Here is a 20,737-nt window from a genome sequence, read left to right on the forward strand (position 1 = left end):
TGCACACCAATACTTATGTCCCACTAGGAAGGAAGTCCTACCACTAATCACAGCACAATATGACATCGACTGTAAGACACATGCTGTGGCAGATGGCCCTAGTTTAGGTCCATAGCAGGTCTGGAGTGGGAATCCGGTGTCCCTGTGGCTCCCTGGGTAAGTTGCAGAGAGACGAGTGCAGGCAGTGGGACCGAGAACTCAGCTGTCATGTCCTCCTCTGGCTGGAGTCCCCTCTCCTGTCCACTGACCCTCAGGGCTGCTGCTTCCCCTGTGGTGTGGCCATCAGGAACTTGGCTGCTGAAGACTAGGGCTTAAGATAGGGCCAGGTGAGGTGTCCGAGTCTGGGTGTTGGGTTGCTCTGGACCCCAACGAACCCCTCAGATGGCTGCTGTTGGGCTAGGGGTCCCGTGGTGGATCCCAGGGAAGCCCAAATTCCTCCCTTTCAGGGCTAAAGGCACCTTTCCAGTGGCTGAAGCAAAGGCAGAGCCGCCTCTAAGGGAGGACTTGATTTTTGCATCCTGTGTCTCCGGCGGAGCAGGGCACATGATATTGTCCTCACTTTGCCCCTTGGCACCCACCTCAGCGGCTCAGGAGGGAGGCAGGAGGAAGGGGCCACTCCACAGAGCCTGCAGCCAGCTGGGCATCATCTGCTCCAGGGCCTGGGACTTACAGATGCCCTGCAGCCACCCCAGCCCCTGTGCACTTCTGGAACCGCATTCCTCTTCAGTTCATTTGACTGTTGTATGGCCCCAAGTGGCCGGAGACACCGAGGCCCCCATCCTGTTGGTCACTCATCTACCAGTGGGTCAGTGATGCCCATTGTCGTCGTCGCAAACACGTGGATAGTACCTACTAGGGCCTGATGGTAACTCAGCTCATCCTTACAACTACCCTATGAGGTGGGGAGTAGAATACCATCACCCCATTTTAGAGATGGGAAAACTGAGGCACAGGAAGATTAGGCAACTTGCTCGAGGTGTCACGTAGGTGGTAGAGACTGAGCTGGGATCAGGTTTCATGGACTGGTTCCAAAGTCAGTGCCTCACCAGCTCCCCCAGGGCTATGTGGTGGGTGTGGGATGCAGGGGGCTGCTCTTCTGGGACTACTGTGGGTTACAGGGTTCCTTTGTTCCCTTGCCCACCCTCCCTCCCTTTCTGGCTTCTGCTCGGACAGCCCTGTAGTTGGTTGGCAACGCTAATCGTAGCTCACATCCATTCTCTGAGGCAGGCAGCCCCCGTTAAGCCCATTTCACAGATCGGGAAACTGGGTCTCCAAGCCACGAAGCAGCCTGTGTGAAATCTCACGGTGGCAGGACATGAGCCAAGTACTGTCACCTGTGGGACTACAGGGCCAGGGCACCTAGCCCCCACTTCCCGTGGCCTGCCTACCATTGTCCCTGCCCTCTCTTGGGGCAGTGGGGGCACTGGTGCCCATTGGGGCTGCCTTGACACCTCCTGGAGGGGGCTGGGATGGCCTCCTCCCATTCGCAAGGCGCTTTCCTGCCAGTGGGAACAGGGAGCATCTGCAGACCCTCACCTGCTCTCCAGAGACCACACACGGTGCCTTCTGGGCCTCCATGCTTATTACACCAGACACTGTTTTCAGCATTCTGTAGGGGTTAGTGTCATTTACATGTCACAACAGCCCTCCAAGGAGTGAGCATTGCCATTAATGCCTACTTAACAGGTAAAGAAACTGAGGCCCAGAGAGCTCGTATGATTTGCCCAAGGTCATGTAGCTCTAAGGGGTGGAACCCAGACTGTCCGGGTGAGTGGTCCTCCCAGGACCGGCCAGAGGGCTGGCCGCGGTGGCTGTCTACACAGTAGGAGGGGCCCCTGAGATGTGGAAGGCTGGTATCCCCTCCCGAAACTCTTCCCATTGCGGGCACCCTCATGCACTCTGCACCACACCTTCCGGTCCCTCCCACCGCATCCGGGGACTCTTCGTGCCTGGCATCCCTCCCGAGTCCCAGAGCCTGTGCTCAGTGGTCCCTTTTCCTTTCCCACCACAGAGAGTGCCCAGAGCAGAGACACAGGGCCAGAGAGACGTGCAGGCGGGGCTGGCCCATCAGAGCACACGCACTCAGCTCGGCCCAGATGCACGCACACAGGCAGTGCACATCCAAACACACCCCACCCTGCTGGGCTGTCTCTCTGTCCCTGTGTGATCCCCTACCTGCCTCTGTCCGTCAGTCCTCCAGGGTTTCTGACGGTGCCCAGACTCCCTCTTTGGCTGCACATTCCCACACGTCGTCATGAACCGGCATTTGCCCCAGAACAGCTTGCGTTGGCTTGCACCATGAGAGAGCACGCACTGTGCCCGTGCAGCCGCCACCATGCGTCTGCCAGTGTGGCCTCTGTGCTCACCGGCTGCTCGGGCCGAGGGGGTGAAGGGTGCTGCCTCCCTCGCTCCCTGCCCTTTGCCTCCTGATTGTAGGAACGTGGCTGTCCTGGCATCTGTGTGATACCGTGACTGCCTAATGCACATGTCACATCTGCTCACAGCGTTCCAGACTCTTCACAGCCAGGCTCTGCTATGCCACCGGCTCCCTTTTATTCCCGTAACGGAAAACCACTCCACAAGACAAGGGCTGTCCTTGAGCAAGCAGGGGGGTGGCCCGTGACATTGCAGGAGAGCTCCTGCGTGGCGTGGTGCCCCCCGGGAAGGGTGAGGGCTGGGAGGCGCGGCCACGGGCAGCGGGCAGCACCATCTGTGGCCATCCTTTGTGCTGGCAGCCGAGCAGTCCCTCCGTCGCTGCGATCCGGCAGGCCTCGTGCTTGGCGTGCAAATGAGTTTCCAGATGCCCAGTGCCCGCCCCCTCCCCCCCACCACACACACACACAAGAAGCAGTAACTAGGGGCTTAGGAGAAGAATGGAGCAATCTGGAAATTCATTTCTGTTTGTTCCAACCTCTCTGAATAGGCTGCCTCCCCCTCCAGCTGCGGCAGATGTGTGCTGAATGCCCGCTTTAGGGGCGCTTTGCCCTGGTTCTGGGCAGACACACGCCAGGGTAGGGGCCTCCCTGTGCAGGTGGTGGCAAGATGAGCCTCACAAAGAGGGCCAGGACATATCTCTTAAGACCTAGCTGCCCACCCCCCCCCCCCCAGCAGCCCCTCCTGGAGGCAGAAACAGGTGCTCTCCTGGCCGAGGGCACAGGCTGCTTTTCAGCCCACACTTTCCTCCTTGACCGGATGTCTTCGGGCCCTGCACCAGCAGAGCAGACAAACCCAGCAAGCCGGGAGGGCCCGTCACCACCCCGCCCCGTTCCCTGCAAGAACCGCTGCCCTTCTCTTGTCCTTGAGCCCCCAGCAGGTCCCTGGTAACCGGTGGACCTTGCTCCCGGGCAGCCTCAGCAGGACGGCATGGGCAGGGTTCTCCGGCTGGTCCTAGTGGCTGGCCCCTGGCCCCTGCCCGCCTGAGGAGGAGCGGGAAAGAACCCCTAGCCCCCCACTACTGATCAAGCTTACGCGGGCCACGAGAAGGGGCAGAGTGTGACATGACTTCAGGGGGTCCCTGGCCCTGCCTTTCGGGTTTTCGGGCTAATGGGGCTCTCTCCCCGGGGTCTGGGCAGTTTGAAGCGACAGCCCTGTGCAGCCCCTCCAGGCAGGGCTTTGTGCCTCAAGGTTTCCCGCCCCCAGTGCCACTTGAACGGGGCAACGGGCATGATTTGCACGTGGCCTGAGGGGTTCCTCACGGAACTGGCGGGGCTGGAGACCACAGCCACTTGGTGTCTGCCTCCTGAAGGGTTTCATTCGCTCCCCCACATTTTGGTTCAGGCTTGGGCTTCCCCACTGGGGTGTGGGGCAGGGGACACACCATCTGTGCCTCTGCCCATCTAGGCGTGGTTACTGTGAGCGAGGGACTTCACCCACCTGAGCTCAGTCTGCTCATCTGTAGAATGGGGATAACAGCTGGCATTCTGGATCATGCAGGGCAAATTTGAACAGAAGGGCACGGAAGCATGTTGTACAGCATCTAGATGGGAGAGCCTGGAAGTGAGGGAGCGGGCTCTGCACCCAGCCAAGTGGCTGAACTGAGCCGTCCTGGTTCCGAAGGCTGACTACTTCCGTAGCCATCAGACAGACCAATCTGGCTGAAGTACTCATGGCAGGAGGGGGCCAGGGTGTGGTCACCTTTTTTTGCTCCCACACAATCGTCTCAGCAGTTTTCCTGTCTACCCCTCACCACAGCCCTGGGAGGAAGGCAGGGCAGGAGTCGTTATCCCTCTTCCTCTGCAAGCAAACGGAGGCCCAGAGAGGGTCTCCGAGCTCCGTGGGTTCACACGGCAAGGGGGTGACAGCCCGGCCTTCTGGACTCCCTCATGCTCTTTGGAAGGCCTGGCCAGACAGACTGAGCCTAAGCTGCTTTTGGCCCCTGGTGGTTACCTCAGGCCGGTGGAAGATGATTCCCCAGCACCCCGTTAACTTCAGCTGCTTTTCTCTCGGTGTTTAATGTCTCTAAGCCTGGGCGTGGAGGGTCCTCCTGTGCTTCTGCCCTTGCTTCCCCCTCACACGCTCTAGCTTAGCCCCCACCCGTGGGCCGCCCTCTGCCCTGGAAATCCTTCCTTCTCCAAAGCGTGGGTGCCCAGCACACAGGGGCCAGCCGCTGGGCTGACTGGAAGGATGGGCACTTCTGCGGGGAGTTCTTCCGGGGAGGACCCTGCAGGCACTCCTGGGATCCTCACTAGGCTCCAGGAAGGCTCTGGATGCCTTGTGAAGTTTGCCCCGCCTGGGAGAAGCCATGTTGGGCTGCTTGTCCAGAGGCTTCGCTGAGAAGTCTGGGGGTGGGCCGGCAGGCCCTTCCTAAGCTCGCCCCACACAGGGTCTGTGCCTGGCTTCCTCCCTTGCTTCGGGGGTGTGACCCCTGACATCCCCTCCGTCATGTCCGGTCTCTCCTCTTTGCCGCCTCTGGGCTTGTCCTTCTCAAAGTGGTAGCCATTGAAATGCGCCCCCCTCTGCTGCCCTCCTCCGGCATCAGGAGCCTTTTAGCCCTTCCTTCGGAGTGTTAGTCCCGCTGTACAGGTGAGGAGGCTTAGCGGCTCTCCCAGTGTCACACGAAGGTGTGGGCCTGCGACGGGGGTGTGGGCGTGGCAGGAGGAGGTGGCCGCAGGGCCCGCTGACCATCCTGTCCTTCCTCGTAGCCCTGCTGTCCTCCTGGTGCGAGGAGCTCGGCCGCCTGCTGCTTCTCCGACATCAGAAGAGCCGCCAGAGCGACGCCCCCGGGAAACTCCCCATGCAGCCTCCCCTCAACTCCATGAGCTCCATGAAACCCACTCTGTCGCACAGGTGAGTGGGCACGTGCCTCCAGGGGTGGGCGCTGGGCAGCCAGCCCTCAGGCCCCGACGTGCCCTTGGAAGAGCCCCTCAGGTGGCAGGACTGGGGTGGGGGCCTCTGAGCAGCCGTGAGGATATTCCCTGTTTTCTCAAATGCCGCTGTTCTTTAAATCCGTGTGGGTGAGCGCCGTTTCTCCAGCGTGACAACGGAGGCTGCAAGCGCTGGTCTTACCCAGCCTGACTGCTTTGTCCCTTCAGTGGAGGGCCGTCTCTTCTTGAGGTTCTAGACTCTGGGCTGAAAGGTAACCATCCTGAGCCCAGGGTCTTCCCCCTTTTCCTGAGCGAGGTGTTGGGCAAACCCGGAGACACCCAGGGCCCAGAAGGGGCTCGAGAACGTCACAGAGCTGATGGTCCCACCGGCAGATGGATGGGGCCAGAGCCAGTCCAGGCCGACCACGCAGGAACCGAGTGAGGCTGGGCTGTTAGCACAGGGGTGGGGCCACCAGAAGCGCAGGGACACAGGTGGGAACGGCGTGGCGGAGGCCATCAGGCACTGAGGAACTGGCCGGTCCGCCCTGCACCGGCCTCAAAAGGAGCGTGGGCTCAGGCCCAGCAAGTTCTGTGGCTAAGTATTCCGCAGGTCCCTTGCTGAGCTGGGCACGCTCTCGCCCAGTGCTCTACCGGCTGAGCGACAGACCCGCCATGCTGTCTGCTTTTCCTCTGCGGGTCCTGCCAGCGAGCGCATTTCAGGGTGAGGTGCATTTGCAGTCAGAGCTAGGCTCCCATTCGTGACCCAGCCCGACCGAGGCACCCGCGGCCCAGAGCACCCCGCAGGAGACCTGGCTCACACCGTTGAGGTGCTGCCACAGACGCAGGCACTGGCCACACTCCACAAATTGAATTGGAGACTGTTGATTCTCAGAGCCACAGGGGAGCTCCTTAGGTCCAGCACCCTGCCCAGACAGGACGGCCCCAACACATGGTTCCCTGCCTCTGCCAGAAGCACTTTATAGGACGGCAAGCCCGTCACCACTGCCTCACCGCACCCTCAGCCCGACCTGTGACCACTCAGACTCAGGACAGCCCCCCTTCTGTGCGTGTTTCCTGGTGGGTGGTACCGTGTTGGCATTTGGGCCAGGGCATTTTTTCATGGTGCGGGACTTTGCAGGGCATTTAATATCGCGGTCCCTGCCCACTCGGTTCTTCTGCTGCCCCCTCTCCCGCCCCCATGGTGCTAAAGTACCTTCACACAGTCTTGGGGGTGAGGGTATCACCTGTGGCTAAGAAGCACCGCTCTAGAGAGACAAAACCCACCTCTGGCCGCCTTCCTCCCCTCACCCTGGCTCAGCGAAAAGCCACAGGTCTTGTCCGTCTGAGCGGCTGCCAGCCGCTGTGCACTAGCTGGGGCTCAATGCAGCCTAAACTACCCAGCTCGCATTTACCCTTCTTTCAGTCTGTTCCCACTCTGCCCCGCCAGACTCATCCTGCCTCTTGTTGCCTCACACGTCCTGTCCTTCCAGCCTGTCCCCCTCCAACTGGGCCAGGGCCCTGCAGCCCCGCTTAGAGGCCTGCCTCAGACCTGCTTGGCCATGACCGTTCAGGCCACGGGGCGCCATGGATCTGGACCCCGGCCAGGCCTTTGCCAGGCTGTTGCCGAGCTGAGCTGCCGGCATGAGAATGTCCCGTCCTGGAGTTCACCAGATGAGGGATGTCTGTGCGCCAGGGGCTACATCTCGCTAGTTGGGGAAGTAAGACCAGTGAGGCAACTTGGGAACTGCCAGATCCAGGCAGGGTTAGGGTTCGGTGACAGGTCGGCCTGGCCTTGGGGTTCCAAAGGAGGAAAATGGCTGTCAAGAGGCTGCCCAGACGACATGGGCCTTGGTCTTCAAGGGTTTGATCTGAGAGCTGGGCAGGTGCCTTCTAGGAGTTTGAACTGGCTTTCCCTCAGTGGGCCGAAGAGCCACTGGCTGCCACCTGTACCACCACTGGTTCAGCTCTCTGTATGTGCTCACGGAATGATAGAGAATGCAAAACAGCAGCCTCGCAGAGATGGGAGAGCCCTGTGCCCTGGAAGGTTTCACGGGGAAGTGATGGATGACCAGCTGCTTCCGTGGAATGTGGCCTCCTTAACGTAGCACATTCTGGACGACACCTCCCACCCTGAACATCAGGACTAGAAGGGAAAGTGGGCCCAGAGCAGGACAGTGACTTGCCCGTGAACACACCGCATTGAACCACACACAGTGCTCTGCCCTTCCCTCTGCTGCTGGCCGTTCAAGATCAGTGAGGTGCTGTCTGGTTGTTCACCCAACCCTGATCCAGACCTTGCCCTATTCCCCGTTCTGTAGCAGGGCAGCTGAGACCAGAAAGAAGTGTCATCAGTTGAACAAGGACCGGTCCACATCCCTGCAGACGCAGGGCTGAGGCCGAGATCACATTGTGAGCCAGTGATTCGAGTCTGGTTGGTCTCTACTCGTAGCTTCATGAATTTCCTGGGAAATTCCCATGAGGGGCATCACCTTTTAAGTCCTCATGTAATTTCCCAAACCAGAAGGAAAGAAAGTTGAAGAGAAAGTCAAGTATTTTCACAGAAAGGAAACTTTTCTGGCCACCCTCCTCCACAAGTGTATTGAGTGACGTGGGGACAGAAGCCCTTCTTGCCTTATAATTAAGGAGACCCTAACCCAGGTGAGCTTGAGGACCCTGTGATGTCCAGGATTTGGTGTTTGAGATGTGTGGCTGTTTGAAAACTCAGGGGTCCTTGTCTGTAGGCTCTGAGGACAAGTAAATGAAAGGGTGAGGGAGGCTTGGAAGCCTGAAGCCCCAGGCTCTCTCTGGGGAACTGTGTGACTGTCGCATGGTCACAGCCATTTACATTTTTGTTTTAATGTTTGTTTATTTTTGACGTGGGAGAGGGGCAGAGAGAGAAGGAGACACAGAACCCAAAGCAGGCTCCAGGCTCCGAGCTGTCAGCGCAGAGCCTGACGTAGAACTCAGACCCACAAACCGTGAGATCATGACCTGAGCTGAAGTCGGACGCTTGACCGACTGAGCCAGCCAGGCGCCCCGTCATGGACATTTAGAGGAAAGGTTACATGGAGGTTGGTGCCACAGCACCAGGCTGGGAGTTGGGGCCCGTGACCCCTCGAGCCGATAGGCACACGGTGGCACTCGTTGCCACGCAGGCCCCAGGCATCAGAAAGGGCCAGCCGACGGCAGCCCCGTGGCAGTTGCTGAGGGTGACAGTGTCAGGAGGAATGTCGAGTGCCCGCACGTTTGGGGAGGGCTTTGTGGTCTGTGGAGCAGTCAATGGGCCGTCTTAGAGTCTGGTCCTGATGAGCGAGCTGTAGGTAGGTGTGTGCTCTCCACTTTACAGGGATGTGCAGAGCTTCGGGCGGGAGAAGGAGGGCCGGGAGAGGCCAGCCCAGGGCGGCACGGGGCCTCGGGCCCACGGTCCTGCAGCTGGACCCCTTCACAGTCCCCGCAGCGGCCCGGACTTGTTGCCGGCAGACGTTTCTGCCTTCTTCTTGCTCATGAGTGGTTAAAAAAGCCATTTGTGATTAGCACATTGTCCATATGCAAATCAGTGCTGCAAAAGTAATTAAAAGCCTAATACGTCTTGTTTACACTCTTCGTTTAATTACAGCCAGAGCCCGCTAGAGCTGGGGAACACTCCGGAATCAAGGGGTGCTGCCCTTCCAGGAGAGGGGTTTGCGGCCCCCCCAGAAGCGAGGTGCCTGGGTGCGGCCCCGGTGCTCCCCTCGGTGCGGCAGGTTGGGGCACAGGCACTGAGCCAGGCTGAGGGAGGCGAGCTGCTGCCCTGGTGTCTTCCAGCTGGGGAACTTTGGGCAGCTCTGTAACCTCTCTGTGCCTCAGTTTCCTCATCTGTAGCACTAGAATAACAGCAGTGCAGGACTTGGAACGTGCTTGCCGCCGGGCCTGGCACACAAGATGTCCCACGGGCCAGTCATTATTCCCCCAGCCCTCCGCTTGGTGCCGGCAGACTCTGGCGCTCTCACTCTTGTCAGCTGACGAAGAAGGGGTCATTCAGAGCTGACCCCTGGTGTTCTCCTTTCCTTGGTCACATCACACTACCTTCACCGCCTTCATTGTTAGCTGCTTTTGTGTATCCGTACCCAAAGCTCAGAGGGTAACAGGCCCTTCTTGCCCCCAGAAAATTAAAAAAAGACAGAGAAAGCGAGGAAGAAAGCAAGGAAAGAAAGAAAGAAAGAAAGAGAAAGAGAGAGAGAGAAAGAAAAAGAAAGAAAGAAAGAAAGAGAAAGAAAGAAAGAAAGAGAAAGAAGAAAGAAAAAAGAAAAAGAAAGAAAAGAAAGAAATGAAAGGGGGATTGAAGGACTCATAAATCCTGCTCCATCGGTTCCAGATTGCTAAGATACAGGATCTTTTCCTTTCCTCCTTCCTATTGATAAAATTTAAAACCCTGTAATATGCAGTTAGCGACGCATTTCCCTCTATGTTTCACCGCAGGGAGGAAAGGAAGCGGCCCGAGTCGTTGTGATGATAGAGAGCAGTGTTAATGGTCCCCCTAAATTAAAGAGGGTGGGAGCTTCAGCTCCTCACTGGCTTGGTGTTTCATTAATGGTAACTCTACAGCCTTGCATGGAGACGGGACCAATATAGCCAGATCAGGGAAATTAATTAGGGTCTGACAATACCCTTAATAGGAATTCGTTATTTCTCCCAAATAAAGTGGCTGTTAGAAATGCAAGGGAAGAAATAACTCAGCCCTCCCCTCCTCTTCCCTCCATGAATGTCTGTGTAGACACTGCCACAGGAGGTACCCGGGAGCCAGGAATCATCACTCCCTCTTGCTGGGCTTTACTCATTTTCTCACATTTAGCAAACATCAGTCAGTGCCCATGGAGCTGCCAAACAGACATGTAAATCGTCTACTATAACTGCAGCGTGAAAAGCTCTTTCATGTGACAAAAAGAGCTGAGGGAATAGAGGAAAACGTCCTTGCTTCTGCTTAAGAGAATCACAAAAGGGAGTCTCCAGGCTGGGCTTTGAAGTATAGGTAGGAGTTCACTAGAAACAGGAAGGCAGAGGGACACTGAAGCAAAGCCCCAGAGGCTCAGAAGACGAACAGGAATGATGATAACACTCCCTCTCATCGATAGCATTTCTGCAGAACTTCTAAGCACTATCATTGTATCAGCAAGTAAACATGGGTGTCTACCTACGTGCAGTCAGGCTGGAGAAACAGAGAGGAGAGCGTATGTACAATTTAGCAGGGACTCTGTGCCAGGCACTGTGCCGAACTTGTATTCGTATGTTTCATCTTAGGAGAGCGTTCGTCCCATTGTACAGATGAGGAAGTTGAGCTGACTTAAGTTCAAGTTGATACAAATTGTCGGTGGCAGAACCCAGGTTTGATCCTATAAAGAGTCTAGGTTTAGAGCCCAGAAACTTAGACTCTGTACCACAGGGCCTCCCTCTGCCATTTGAGTATTAGCCTCAGAAATGTTTGGTTGGAGTCCCTGAATATCTGCCAGGATACTTGGTGCGGGCCAAAGCTAATGATTTGATGGATAGAGTGTTTTTTCCTGGGTCACTGTTTGGGTTTTCTCTGCAGCCTGTCTCTCAGACCAAACTTTACAGGCCCTCTGTCCCTTCATGCTGGGCAGCTTCCCTGAGAACCCTCAGGAAGCTGTGCCACTTGGAATTCTCAGGGACCGCGAGATGTCCCTCATAGCGTGTGCTGCGCTCACGTTATCACCATCTTCCAGCAGGGAGGCGCCATCTTCCCCGATCCTTAGCTCCCCGAGACAGTGGGGCGTGGTCAGACCCATCTGGCAGTCTTGCCCTTGGCAAACTCTGGGACCCTGTGAGCCTCAGCTCCTAAGAGATGCATCTGTCGAGCCCACGTTAAAGGGAATGTGTTCTTGGGTGAAAGCCCGTTCACACAGTTCCTTGCTTCTAGAAGCCACGCGATAAATCGTAACAACGACAGCAACAGCCAGCAGTTTTAGGTGCCTGCGTTATGCCAGATGTGGCCATTGTGCCTTAGACGTGTGAGCTCGTGTAATCCTCGTGACAGCCTTCTGAGAGAAGTACTAGTATCCCCATTTTACAGATGAGGACACTGAGGCATAAAGAGAGTAAGGAGCTGCTTCATTAGCCCTTCTCTGTCCCTCTCCCCAGAGGGCAGGACCTCTCACTTCCTGGGTGCCAGTGCCCGTGGGGTCACAAACGCACTGTGAGTGGTCAGCAATCGAAATTAAGGAATGGACGCCGTTTTCCCTTCTCAGGCATCCCTCTGAGGAGAGTGTGGAGAGGTGGGCTTTCTCTCTGGTTAGCAAAGGCTTTCTGAGCCCTGTAGGTTTGAAGACATCATGCCAGGCACAGGTAGCCTAACTCAGGACTCCTGGGGCAGAAGGAAAAAGGCAGGAGGGCTCTCATTTGGGCCCCCCACTCGGGCCCTAGGAATGCGAAGAACAAGTAGAGCTCAGGCCAGCGGATGCGGCAAGGGCTTCCTGAAGGAGGTGGCCTTTGGAAGAGGAGCCTGGGAAGGACAAGTGGCATTTTTTTCAGGGTGAGGATACAGCATCCCAGACCGGGAAGAGGCACAGAGATGGGAAAGCGCCTGTCCCCGTATTAGGGAGCATTTAGCAGGCAGAGCCCTGCTGAGATTCCAAGTGGCTTCTGGGACTGCTGTCTCTCTGGGTGGATTGGATTCTTAGGGCAGTTTTGGCTGGGCTAGACTGCAGCTGGGGGGAGCTGTGGCATGAAACCAGGCCGTGCTGGATTGAGGGCGCACAGAAGGAGGCAGGATTCCTAACAGTGGGATTCTCTTAGCTCCAGGGGCCCTGGCTTCCCTTTGAATTGCAACCAGGTATGGGTAAGAGGAGAGAGTGGTTCCCGACCTGGGCTGAACTTATCTGCAGGTTAAATAGTATTTGCCGGAGGAAGGAAGAGTCTCAGAACTACACAGCCCTACACAGGCCTTCTAGGCCTCTTCTTCATCACCCTGGGCCCCCTCCCACACTGGAAGGGCCCAGGAACCTGGCTTGTCCTTGCTCCTTGGGCACAGGGAGCCGGAGCCGGGCAGCCCCCCTGGCGGTGGTGTCTGAGTCCGGGCAGAGGCGTCGGCAGGGCTGACTGCCATGGGCCTGTGGGGGCGAGAGCCTTCACTGCGACAGCAGGAGCCGTCTCCCCAGGAGATGAGTCACAGCCGTGTTGGTGCGGCTGCCACTTCTGCTTCTGCAGCAGGTGCGAGTGGGGGCGAGCAAGTCCCCGAGACCGCCCCTCCATGCGTGTGCCTGTCTCTTCCCCCGCGTGTGCACAGCAGCATGTCAGCGGGGCTCATGTGCACGCACACATACGTGTCCCCCTCTGCACGCGTGCGCTCCCGGTATGTGCCTGGGTTCTGGGGTGAACCTTGCAGCCGGGCGGTGGGATGCCCAGTTTGGGAACGATGGTTCCAGTCGCTTCTCACCGGCTTTGGGGTGGAGGGGACGAAACAGGAAGGAGCTGGTTTCCGCCCACAAGGCCCACCCACGGAGCTGCAGGGCAGTTGGGAGCCTGTTTGTGGGCCTGTGCAGTATCCTGGTGAGCCGGGGCCTCCCCACCCGAGGCGGTGAGACAGCAGCTGCCGGCTCCCCGCCCAGGCTTCAGGCGGGGCCCTGCCGGGCTACAGGGGCTCCCAGAGGGCTTTGCTTCCCGAGCCTGCCGAGTGCGTGCTCAAAGGACACGAACCTCGGGCAGAATGGGCCATCAGCCTGGAGGGTTGATGGCAGCTTGTGGGGCAGGCGGACTGGGGAGAGAAGACAGACTCACCCTTGTGTTCTGTTAAGCTGATGGGAGTCCCGTGTTCAATCCTGCACACCTAGAATGAGCCTCACAGGACAGCTGGTGTCTAGGGGTCTCCTCTCCATTGTTTAAAACTGTCGCCTGCAGGGCCTCCCTTCGAGACTGTGGTGTGCCAGGCCCGCGACCAGATGGTACCCCAGCCCTCTGTGACTTGTGCCAGAGAGGTGGGTCTAGCCCAACTGTGCTAACGAGCAGGCTCGTTGCTTACTTGCCTGTGCTGCTGCGCCCCCCCCCCCTCCCGAGCTCTCTGGGCACCCAGGTCCCCATCGGCCATCCCAGATGCAGAGTTTGAGGTGTCTGTCACCTTTGGCCTATGCATCCCGGCCTCACCCCCCATCATCAAACATGATGCAGACACGATGCTCCCGGCAGGAGCAGGGAGAAGGCAGGAGGGCTGGTTCCCGAGGACATTTCCTCCCCTTCAGGTTCTTGGCCTGCTGTTTGCCCCTGGAAATCACGAGTAATGCTCCAGCCTGTGTCCCTTTCTAGTTGAGAAAGCCTTTTTGTCTGCGTTCGTCTCTCTGAGCCACATCAGACTGACACGACCGAGGCCTGTGTTGCTCAATCTTCCTTGACTGAGACCCAGAGTAAAAGCACGTATTAACGGCTGTGACCCAGGACGCACTCATACGTGTATATAAAATCAAGATGTTAAGTTCAGGGAATAATATGTATTCTGACCACGTGTTCATGCTTAACTACTTTCTGTTTTATTCCCTCTTTTTTCCCCTCATGCTGGTTTGATGTCTTGAGCCGCTCGGGTTTCATGACCTACAGCTTAAAAACTCTTGAGAGGAGAGTGGGGGAGTACCATTCTTAGGCCCATTTTACAAAGGAGGGGACTGAGCGCAGACAGGCGGGAGGAGCTTGTCCCCTGAGCCAGGGAGGGACAGGACTTGTATCCAGGGTACCCCGCCCCCCCCCAAAAAAAAGCCAGGAGAGGAGGAAAAGGGAGCGGTAGGATTTCTCTGAGACCAGGAGGTCACTCCAGTGAGGTGATTTCTGAGCAGAGATAGGAAGGAAGCCAGGGGCTGGCCGGGCAAGAGGGTGTGAGGCCAGGGAAGAGCAAGCCTGGGCAGACAGTGCCGTGGTCCTGCCCTCCAGTCCGACCGCCCCCGCAGGGCCCCGCGTGCCTTGACTGTGTTGACTGCCGAGGGCTCGGCCTGGCAAGAAACAGGCGTGAGACTCAGACCCTCTCCTCTCTGGCTGCTTGTCATGCAGGACTGCGGCTCCTTCCTATAAGTCCTGACCTCTGGGCTGGCTCCCAGCACCCCCAGGGCCTGCTAAGCTGGGGTAGAAGCTCTCCAGGAGTGAGTGAGAGCTTTTGCCTCCTGCCGACTTCCTGTGACGAAGGCACGAGCCCAGCAGAGGCACGAGGCGCTTTCTACCACGCCACCCTCCTCCAGGCCTCCTTCCCCCATCCTGGTACCCAGCAGCGCTGCCCGGCAGGCCTCACTGCTGCCCGTCGGGGTGCTGTGCGGGGCCACTAAAGCAGATGTGGGTGCTCTGTTTCTCTGCGCCTTCTGGGGCCGTGTCTGGGATGTTCTCCTGGTGAGAGGTGCCAGAGTCCAAGCGGAACAGGCTCCAGAGGAGAGACAGCTCCGGCTCAGCACTCATAAAGGCTGGGCCTCGGGCATGTTCTCGATGCTGTAACTCCAACAGCCCTCTCCCTCTCCCTGGAGTCACTCTTTGCAGCAACTAACAGGAAGCCATTATTGAGCACTTACTGTGTATAGGGCAGGGTGTTGGGCCTAAGGTTAAGTCCTTGCTTCTGGTGTTTAGGGGCTTCCCGGGAGATGTCACCAAACACAGTGGGTACTTCCGGGCCTAGCGACGAGACTGGGGAGATGTGGGTACGGCTGCTCCAGGAGAGCTGGGAGCCAAGCTGGGAGGCAGGATATGCTGATGAGCTGACAGGGTAAATCGCTCTGAAGTGTGTGAGTTTGGACTTTGCCTTGTAAACACTGAGAGCCAAGGAAGGTCTTTGATCACGCAGAGCGTCTTGGGGGTTGGAGGGAGATTAGCTTGGCAGGGATGTGCAGGAGAGACTGGGGTTGGGAGCAGGGGAGGAAGCATGGCAGGCAGGCCTGTACCTGTGATGCAGAGTCGGGAAGGAGACTGACGTAAGGAAACTCCTGCCAAAGTCCAGATCCGCAGGGCTGTGTGGCCAACCTGCTCTGAAGGGTCGGGAGGAAGGGGGAAGAGGTGAAATTCAAGACTGGGGCCCTTCCGGCCTTTTCTGAGAAGGGACCGGGAAGTTCCAAGGGGAAGCGGGTGTGGGGGAACCAGAGCTTTCTGGAGGGACCACTTCATGTCAGAGCGTGGTTGGAGGAGGAGCTCAGGTTGGGCCTGCGGCTCTCTCTTCTTCCTCGCAGCGCGGCCTGTGGACTTCGGTGGCCTAAGGTGAGACAGACAGCCATGGGGGTGTCCCCAGCGATGCAGGGAGAGGTGGTTGCTTGGCACGGTCCGTCACCGTGCGATGTCACCTGTTCGGCGTCGGACAGCCTGTCAGGGCTGGGGGGTCTAGAGCTGGCTGAGACGGGGGTCACCTGGGCTGGGCTGGGCTGGGAGCTGCGGAGCGTGGTGGAGTGGCGGGGCCCTCCTGTGTACGCAGCCCCTGAGAGAACCCCCCTCTGTCTCCCTCTGCAGTGATGGGTCGTTCCCCTATGACTCTGTCCCTTGGCAGCAGAACACCAACCAGCCTCCCGGCTCCCTCTCCGTGGTCACCACGGTTTGGGGAGTGACCAACACATCCCAGAGCCAGGTAAGAGCCTTTCCTGCCCCCAGCCCCGGCCCCTCCCAGGCAGGACCATCCCCTGAGCCCCGGGGCCTTTGGGTCCCCGTCCCGTGCCAGCCCTCCTGGCTCTCCCGGGCTCTGCCTGGCTGGAAAGACCGGCTCTCAGGGCACACTCAGCTGTGGGCATGCCTCTGCCCTCCACACCTGCCTCAGGAAGGTGGCAGCTGGCCCCTACACACCGTCCCCGGTCTGGGGCCCTTCCTGGGGAATGAGTCTCATCTGACGGAGAGCCAGTTCTTCCCCAGCCCACGTTTACTTTGGTTGGATAAATGGGAGAAGTTCCTGGCTGTTACTGGCCTCAGGGCCCCAGTGTCTGGGGTCTTTGACACTGGGTAACCTGGGTTAGATTTTAGCAAAATGGTGAGCTTTCAGCTTGTGACAAACCCCTCCCCACACGCCTGGCCAAACCTGCCTCCTGCTCTCGCCCCTTCCTCTTTCCTCCACTCCTTCCTCTCCCGCCTGCCCAGCCTCTGCCATGGCCATGCGGAAGGCTCCGGGCTGTTTGCCGCCTGGGAGGGCACCACTGGGCCTCCCTGCAGTCTCGGGGCACAGGGGTCCCTCGGCCAGCATCCCGCCACCCTCCGGAGCTGGCAGATGGGCTCTCTTCGCTCTCACGGAGCAGCATCCCAAGGCCTCTGTGTGGCCCGACCCTCCGGGCATCCAGGACCCTTGGCAGGGGGAGGGCTGAGAAGTCCAGTGCCTTCCACCTGGCACCAGGGGCAGGACCAGCCCTGCCTCACTCGATCACAGGCTGAGGCTCTCCTCTTCTGTGCTGCCTGCTTCCGGGCTGCATTACCCCTTCGAAGCATTCATATGCTCTGGGAACAATTCATGCCTCCACTTTTCTCCTCCTTTCTCTCTGTTCTCCCCCTTTCACCATCGCAACCCCCCCCCATGTCTCCTTCTTCCTCCCCATGCCGCCTGGGGTACCGCTTGAGTGACAACCACTCTCTGCCCACAGGTCCTCGGGAACCCTATGGCCAATGCCAACAACCCCATGAATCCAGGCGGCAACCCTATGGCATCGGGCATGACCACCAGCAACCCCGGCCTCAACTCCCCCCAGTTTGCTGGGCAGCAGCAACAGTTCTCGGCCAAGGCCGGGCCCGCTCAGCCCTACATCCAGCAGAGCATGTACGGCCGGCCCAACTACCCCGGCAGCGGAGGCTTCGGGGCCAGGTGAGCAGCCTTCCACCCAGGAGGAAGATTCCAGTTTAAATGCCAGCACCGTGCTTCCTGGCACATCATTCCCCATTTTGAGGCTGATCTGTGGGTCAGACACTACAGCAGCTGCCGTAAGGCCCGTGGTGATGGGACCGTGTGCTCGGGCCTCCGAGTGGCCCTTGTTCCTGGTGTCTGTATATGCTGAGACCCACGGAGAGGGCGGCCCCAGCAGCGGGGGCAGAGCTGCTCCACGCAGGTCAGGCAGGTCACCTCCCTGCCGGTTGTGGAGGCAGAGATGCATAAGGTCAAGAATCACCAGGGTCAAGAGGAAGGGAGGAAGGGGCACAGAACCCCAGGAAGATGCTGCAAGGATGTGGGGGGCGGGCAGAGGCAGCCCATTCCTCCTCGGCAGTCCCGTACTGTCCAAGACCACCTCTCGGGCTTCACCCCTCTCCACGGCCCTCTAGCGGCCGCGAGAGTCCGCGCCGCCCAGCACCCGACACGGGCGGCTTGCTGGTCACCAAGTGACACGAAGGGGGCTGCCAGCCCACAGGAGGCCCCGCGCCCCTTTGGGTTCTGAGTCTAAACACCTCCGCTGTCTCTGAGCTAGGGGCGGGAGGGCTGGGAATGATCCCTCTTCTCCCTCCCAGCCCAGGGCTTACCGCGGTTCATCTGTAGATTCAGGCGGTATCTAAGTCTTCCCTTCTTCTTGCTTGCAGCTACCCCGGGGGTCCTAACGCCCCCGCAGGCATGGGCATCCCTCCGCACACCAGGCCGCCCGCTGACTTCACTCAGCCGGCGGCTGCTGCCGCGGCAGCTGCAGTGGCGGCGGCGGCGGCCACAGCCACGGCCACGGCCACGGCCACTGTGGCAGCCTTGCAGGAGACGCAGAACAAGGATATAAACCAGTACGGACCGGTAAGGGCCCCGCCAGTCCCAGTCGAGCCTCGGCCCACTCAGCAAGGCAGGCAGCCCCGGGGAGTCAGGCCTGGGGTGTCAGTGCCCTGGGTGCTGGGAAAGCTGATGGGGTCGGGGTGTGTTTGGGCTTTCTTGGAGGCACGTGGAAAGGTGTGTGTCAGGACGTGGGTGTGGCGGGGGAGGGGGAGTTTGTGTTTGTTCCACGTGGGTTTGTGGCTCGTGCGTGTCTGAGAATGGGGAAGGAGGTACCTCAGTGCCCTCTGGGCTGCTGCTCGCCAAAGAGTGGACTCCATGTCTAAAATGTCTTGTCACCAGTCTGTCCCCGTGGTGGCCTCTGAAGACCATATACTCCTTGTCATCCCATCTGGGGGTTGAGCCCTGGTCCCAGTTCTGCTCCCCTGACCTTCAGGACGGGTGGCATGTGAGGCGAGGGGGTTCCCCGCAGGAGTGCAGGACAGGGGACAGGAGGTGGGGACCGTAGGATGGGCACAGCTGGGACTGCCTCAGACTGCCGATGGAGGGTGTGCCTCCATTGGCCAAGGGCGGGGCCAGGGCTTCCAGGAAAGGGGCTCCTGCCTCCATCCTCATCCCCCCCCCCATCCTTCCACGCCCCTCCCCACCTCTGCACCTTCTTCCCGTTCCCTGCCTGCCTCCCTGGAAATGCTGCCTGCTCTCTGGAGTGACTGCGCCCCCACCCCATAACACCCTTGGGCTGCATCTTTCCCGTGTGGCCTGCAGAGGGCAGCGGTGAGCCCAGGAGGCCAGAGATTCCCTTGGGGCCTGGTCACCAGCTGCAGCCACACAGGAAAGTGCCCCCCAACCCAGAGCCTCCCACCTCCCCCACCCTTCCCTCCCTGCACTTTCAATGCATGTGGCATTTTATTCTTTTTTTTTTTCTTCTTCTCCCGTTGAAGGTCTGTTCCTCTTTCCAGATGGGTCCCACCCAGGCGTATAACAGCCAATTCATGAACCAGCCCGGGCCGCGGGGGCCTGCCTCCATGGGGGGCAGCATGAACCCCGCAAGCATGGCGGCTGGCATGACACCCTCGGGGATGAGCGGCCCTCCCATGGGGATGAACCAGCCCCGGCCGCCCGGCATCAGCCCCTTTGGCACCCATGGGCAGCGGATGCCCCAGCAGACCTACCCGGGGCCCCGGCCCCAGTCCCTGCCTATTCAAAGCATAAAGAGGCCATACCCGGGAGAGGTGAGTGTGACAGCAGGCAGGTGGCGTTCATGGTGGGAGCCGGGGGCGGGGAGGGGGAGGGGGGAAACCTGGGGCTTGAAAACACAGGGACTGTGGGCAGTACTTTGGAAAGGGTACGAACTGACCTGGACAAAACCTGGACCAAAAGGCCAAGCCTAAGGACTGAGGAATCGGGCTCCAGGCTTTAAGACCAGCTCTGCCATTTCCCAGCTGGAAGTCCTTGATCAAGCTGTGTCCCTTCTTGAGTCTTGGTTTTTCACCTATAAAAGATGGTGACGGTCCAGCCCACCTCCTGGGGCTGCTTGGAAGATTTGAATGAGGGGCTGTACCCAGGGCGCTTGGCCCCAGGCGGGTACGGACAGCTGCAGCTGCCGACTGGCTACTGGGTGACTTGAGTAAGGAGCGAAACCTCCTCAAGTCCACATTCCTCACATCCGCATGAGGGCTTCTCACTTCCAAGAGCAAGAGAGGAGACAAAACCCTGTACATATCTAATGCCTGTGCACGTCGGAGAAGTGATTGGAAGGCAGACAGCGTGCTTCTTAGGGCTCTTCTCCATCAACTGTCAGCTGCTCTTTCAGGAGGAACATTGCCTAATTGGCTGCCCAGCCAGCTCGGCCAAGGGGGCGGTGAAGATTTAGGGAAGTAAAACCCACACCTGTCCTCTGGGAACTGAGACCTCAGCAGGAAAGAGAAGGTCTAAGCAAGAACCCATAAGGCAGTGATGCACGGTGGGGTGTATGGAATTCAGCTTGAGGTCAGAGAAGGAGGACTTCCTGGAGGGGGTGTCATAGGGCCTTCCGTGAGCAACAGGAAAACAAGTTGGCAGCAAGTGACCTATCTGGGTAAGGATTTAGCTCAGGAGCAAAAGACACAGGGCCCCTAGAATCCTAGCCCAGCGCCCATGCTCCTCAGGGAGCCTGCCTCGATTCCTTACCTAGGCGAGGCTCCCTGCTGAGCAATTTCCCGGCAGCTGTCTGCTTGCTGCCTGTTCTCAGACCCGCTTCCCCCTGCTTGTCTCAGAACTGTGGCCTTCAGCTCGGGCTTGCAAGTGGGTTTAGAGTCCAACCTTAAGTTTCTCGAAGGTCTCTGTGATTCCCTCAGTATTCACCCTGGCTCGGGCTTGGCCATGGTTGGAGGCGTCCTGAATCCAGTTAAGGGAGAGGTCAGGGACCTCCTCAAACACCCAGACACTCCTGGGTGGGCACGGGTGCAGGGAGGTACCAGCCAGAGAAGGACCGTGGCTGTCAAGGCCCTGGCTGTCCTTGTGCTGGGGGCTCAAGCCGCTGGCCTCTGTCTCCCACATACAGCCCCCCACATGAGCTCTGGGCCCTCTCTCGCCCCTTCTGTGCTCACACTCCCAGCGTCCCTGCTGGCTGGGCTAGAGATGCATGTGCAGACCCAGACTCAGCGCTGCGGGCCCCCAAGGAGGTGATGGCAAGAAAGGAGATCGGGAAAGGAATTCCCAGTCGCTGCTCTGACATCCGTCTGTGCCTGCCCCTGTGCTGCGCTGCCCAGGGCCCGCCAGAGGCCTTCATTTATGTTTA

The 20,737-nt window shown here is 58.9% G+C and overlaps 1 protein-coding gene across 9 annotated transcripts in view; it reads left to right on the forward strand.

Moving 5' to 3' along the window:
* Positions 1–20,737, forward strand: part of ZMIZ1 (zinc finger MIZ-type containing 1) — a 187,767-nt gene that overhangs the window by 146,895 nt on the left and 20,135 nt on the right. For 6 of the 9 annotated variants that reach the window (XM_047073034.1, XM_047073039.1, XM_047073043.1 and 3 more), the window contains 5 exons: positions 5,142–5,286; positions 15,756–15,870; positions 16,865–17,082; positions 17,787–17,985; positions 18,900–19,190. In XM_047073034.1, the coding sequence (XP_046928990.1) occupies positions 5,142–5,286; positions 15,756–15,870; positions 16,865–17,082; positions 17,787–17,985; positions 18,900–19,190 (968 nt within the window). Of the gene's footprint in view, positions 1–4,775; positions 5,023–5,141; positions 5,287–15,755; positions 15,871–16,864; positions 17,083–17,786; positions 17,986–18,899; positions 19,191–20,737 lie in introns of those variants that run through there. The other 3 variants (XM_047073038.1, XM_047073040.1, XM_047073042.1) reach the window with 2 other exon arrangements.

The sequence above is a fragment of the Lynx rufus genome, unplaced genomic scaffold, assembly GCF_022079265.1.
Source record: "Lynx rufus isolate CCGP_SWC_20201006 ecotype Redwood Valley unplaced genomic scaffold, mLynRuf1.p SCAF_11, whole genome shotgun sequence".
Lineage (NCBI taxonomy): Eukaryota > Metazoa > Chordata > Mammalia > Carnivora > Felidae > Lynx > Lynx rufus.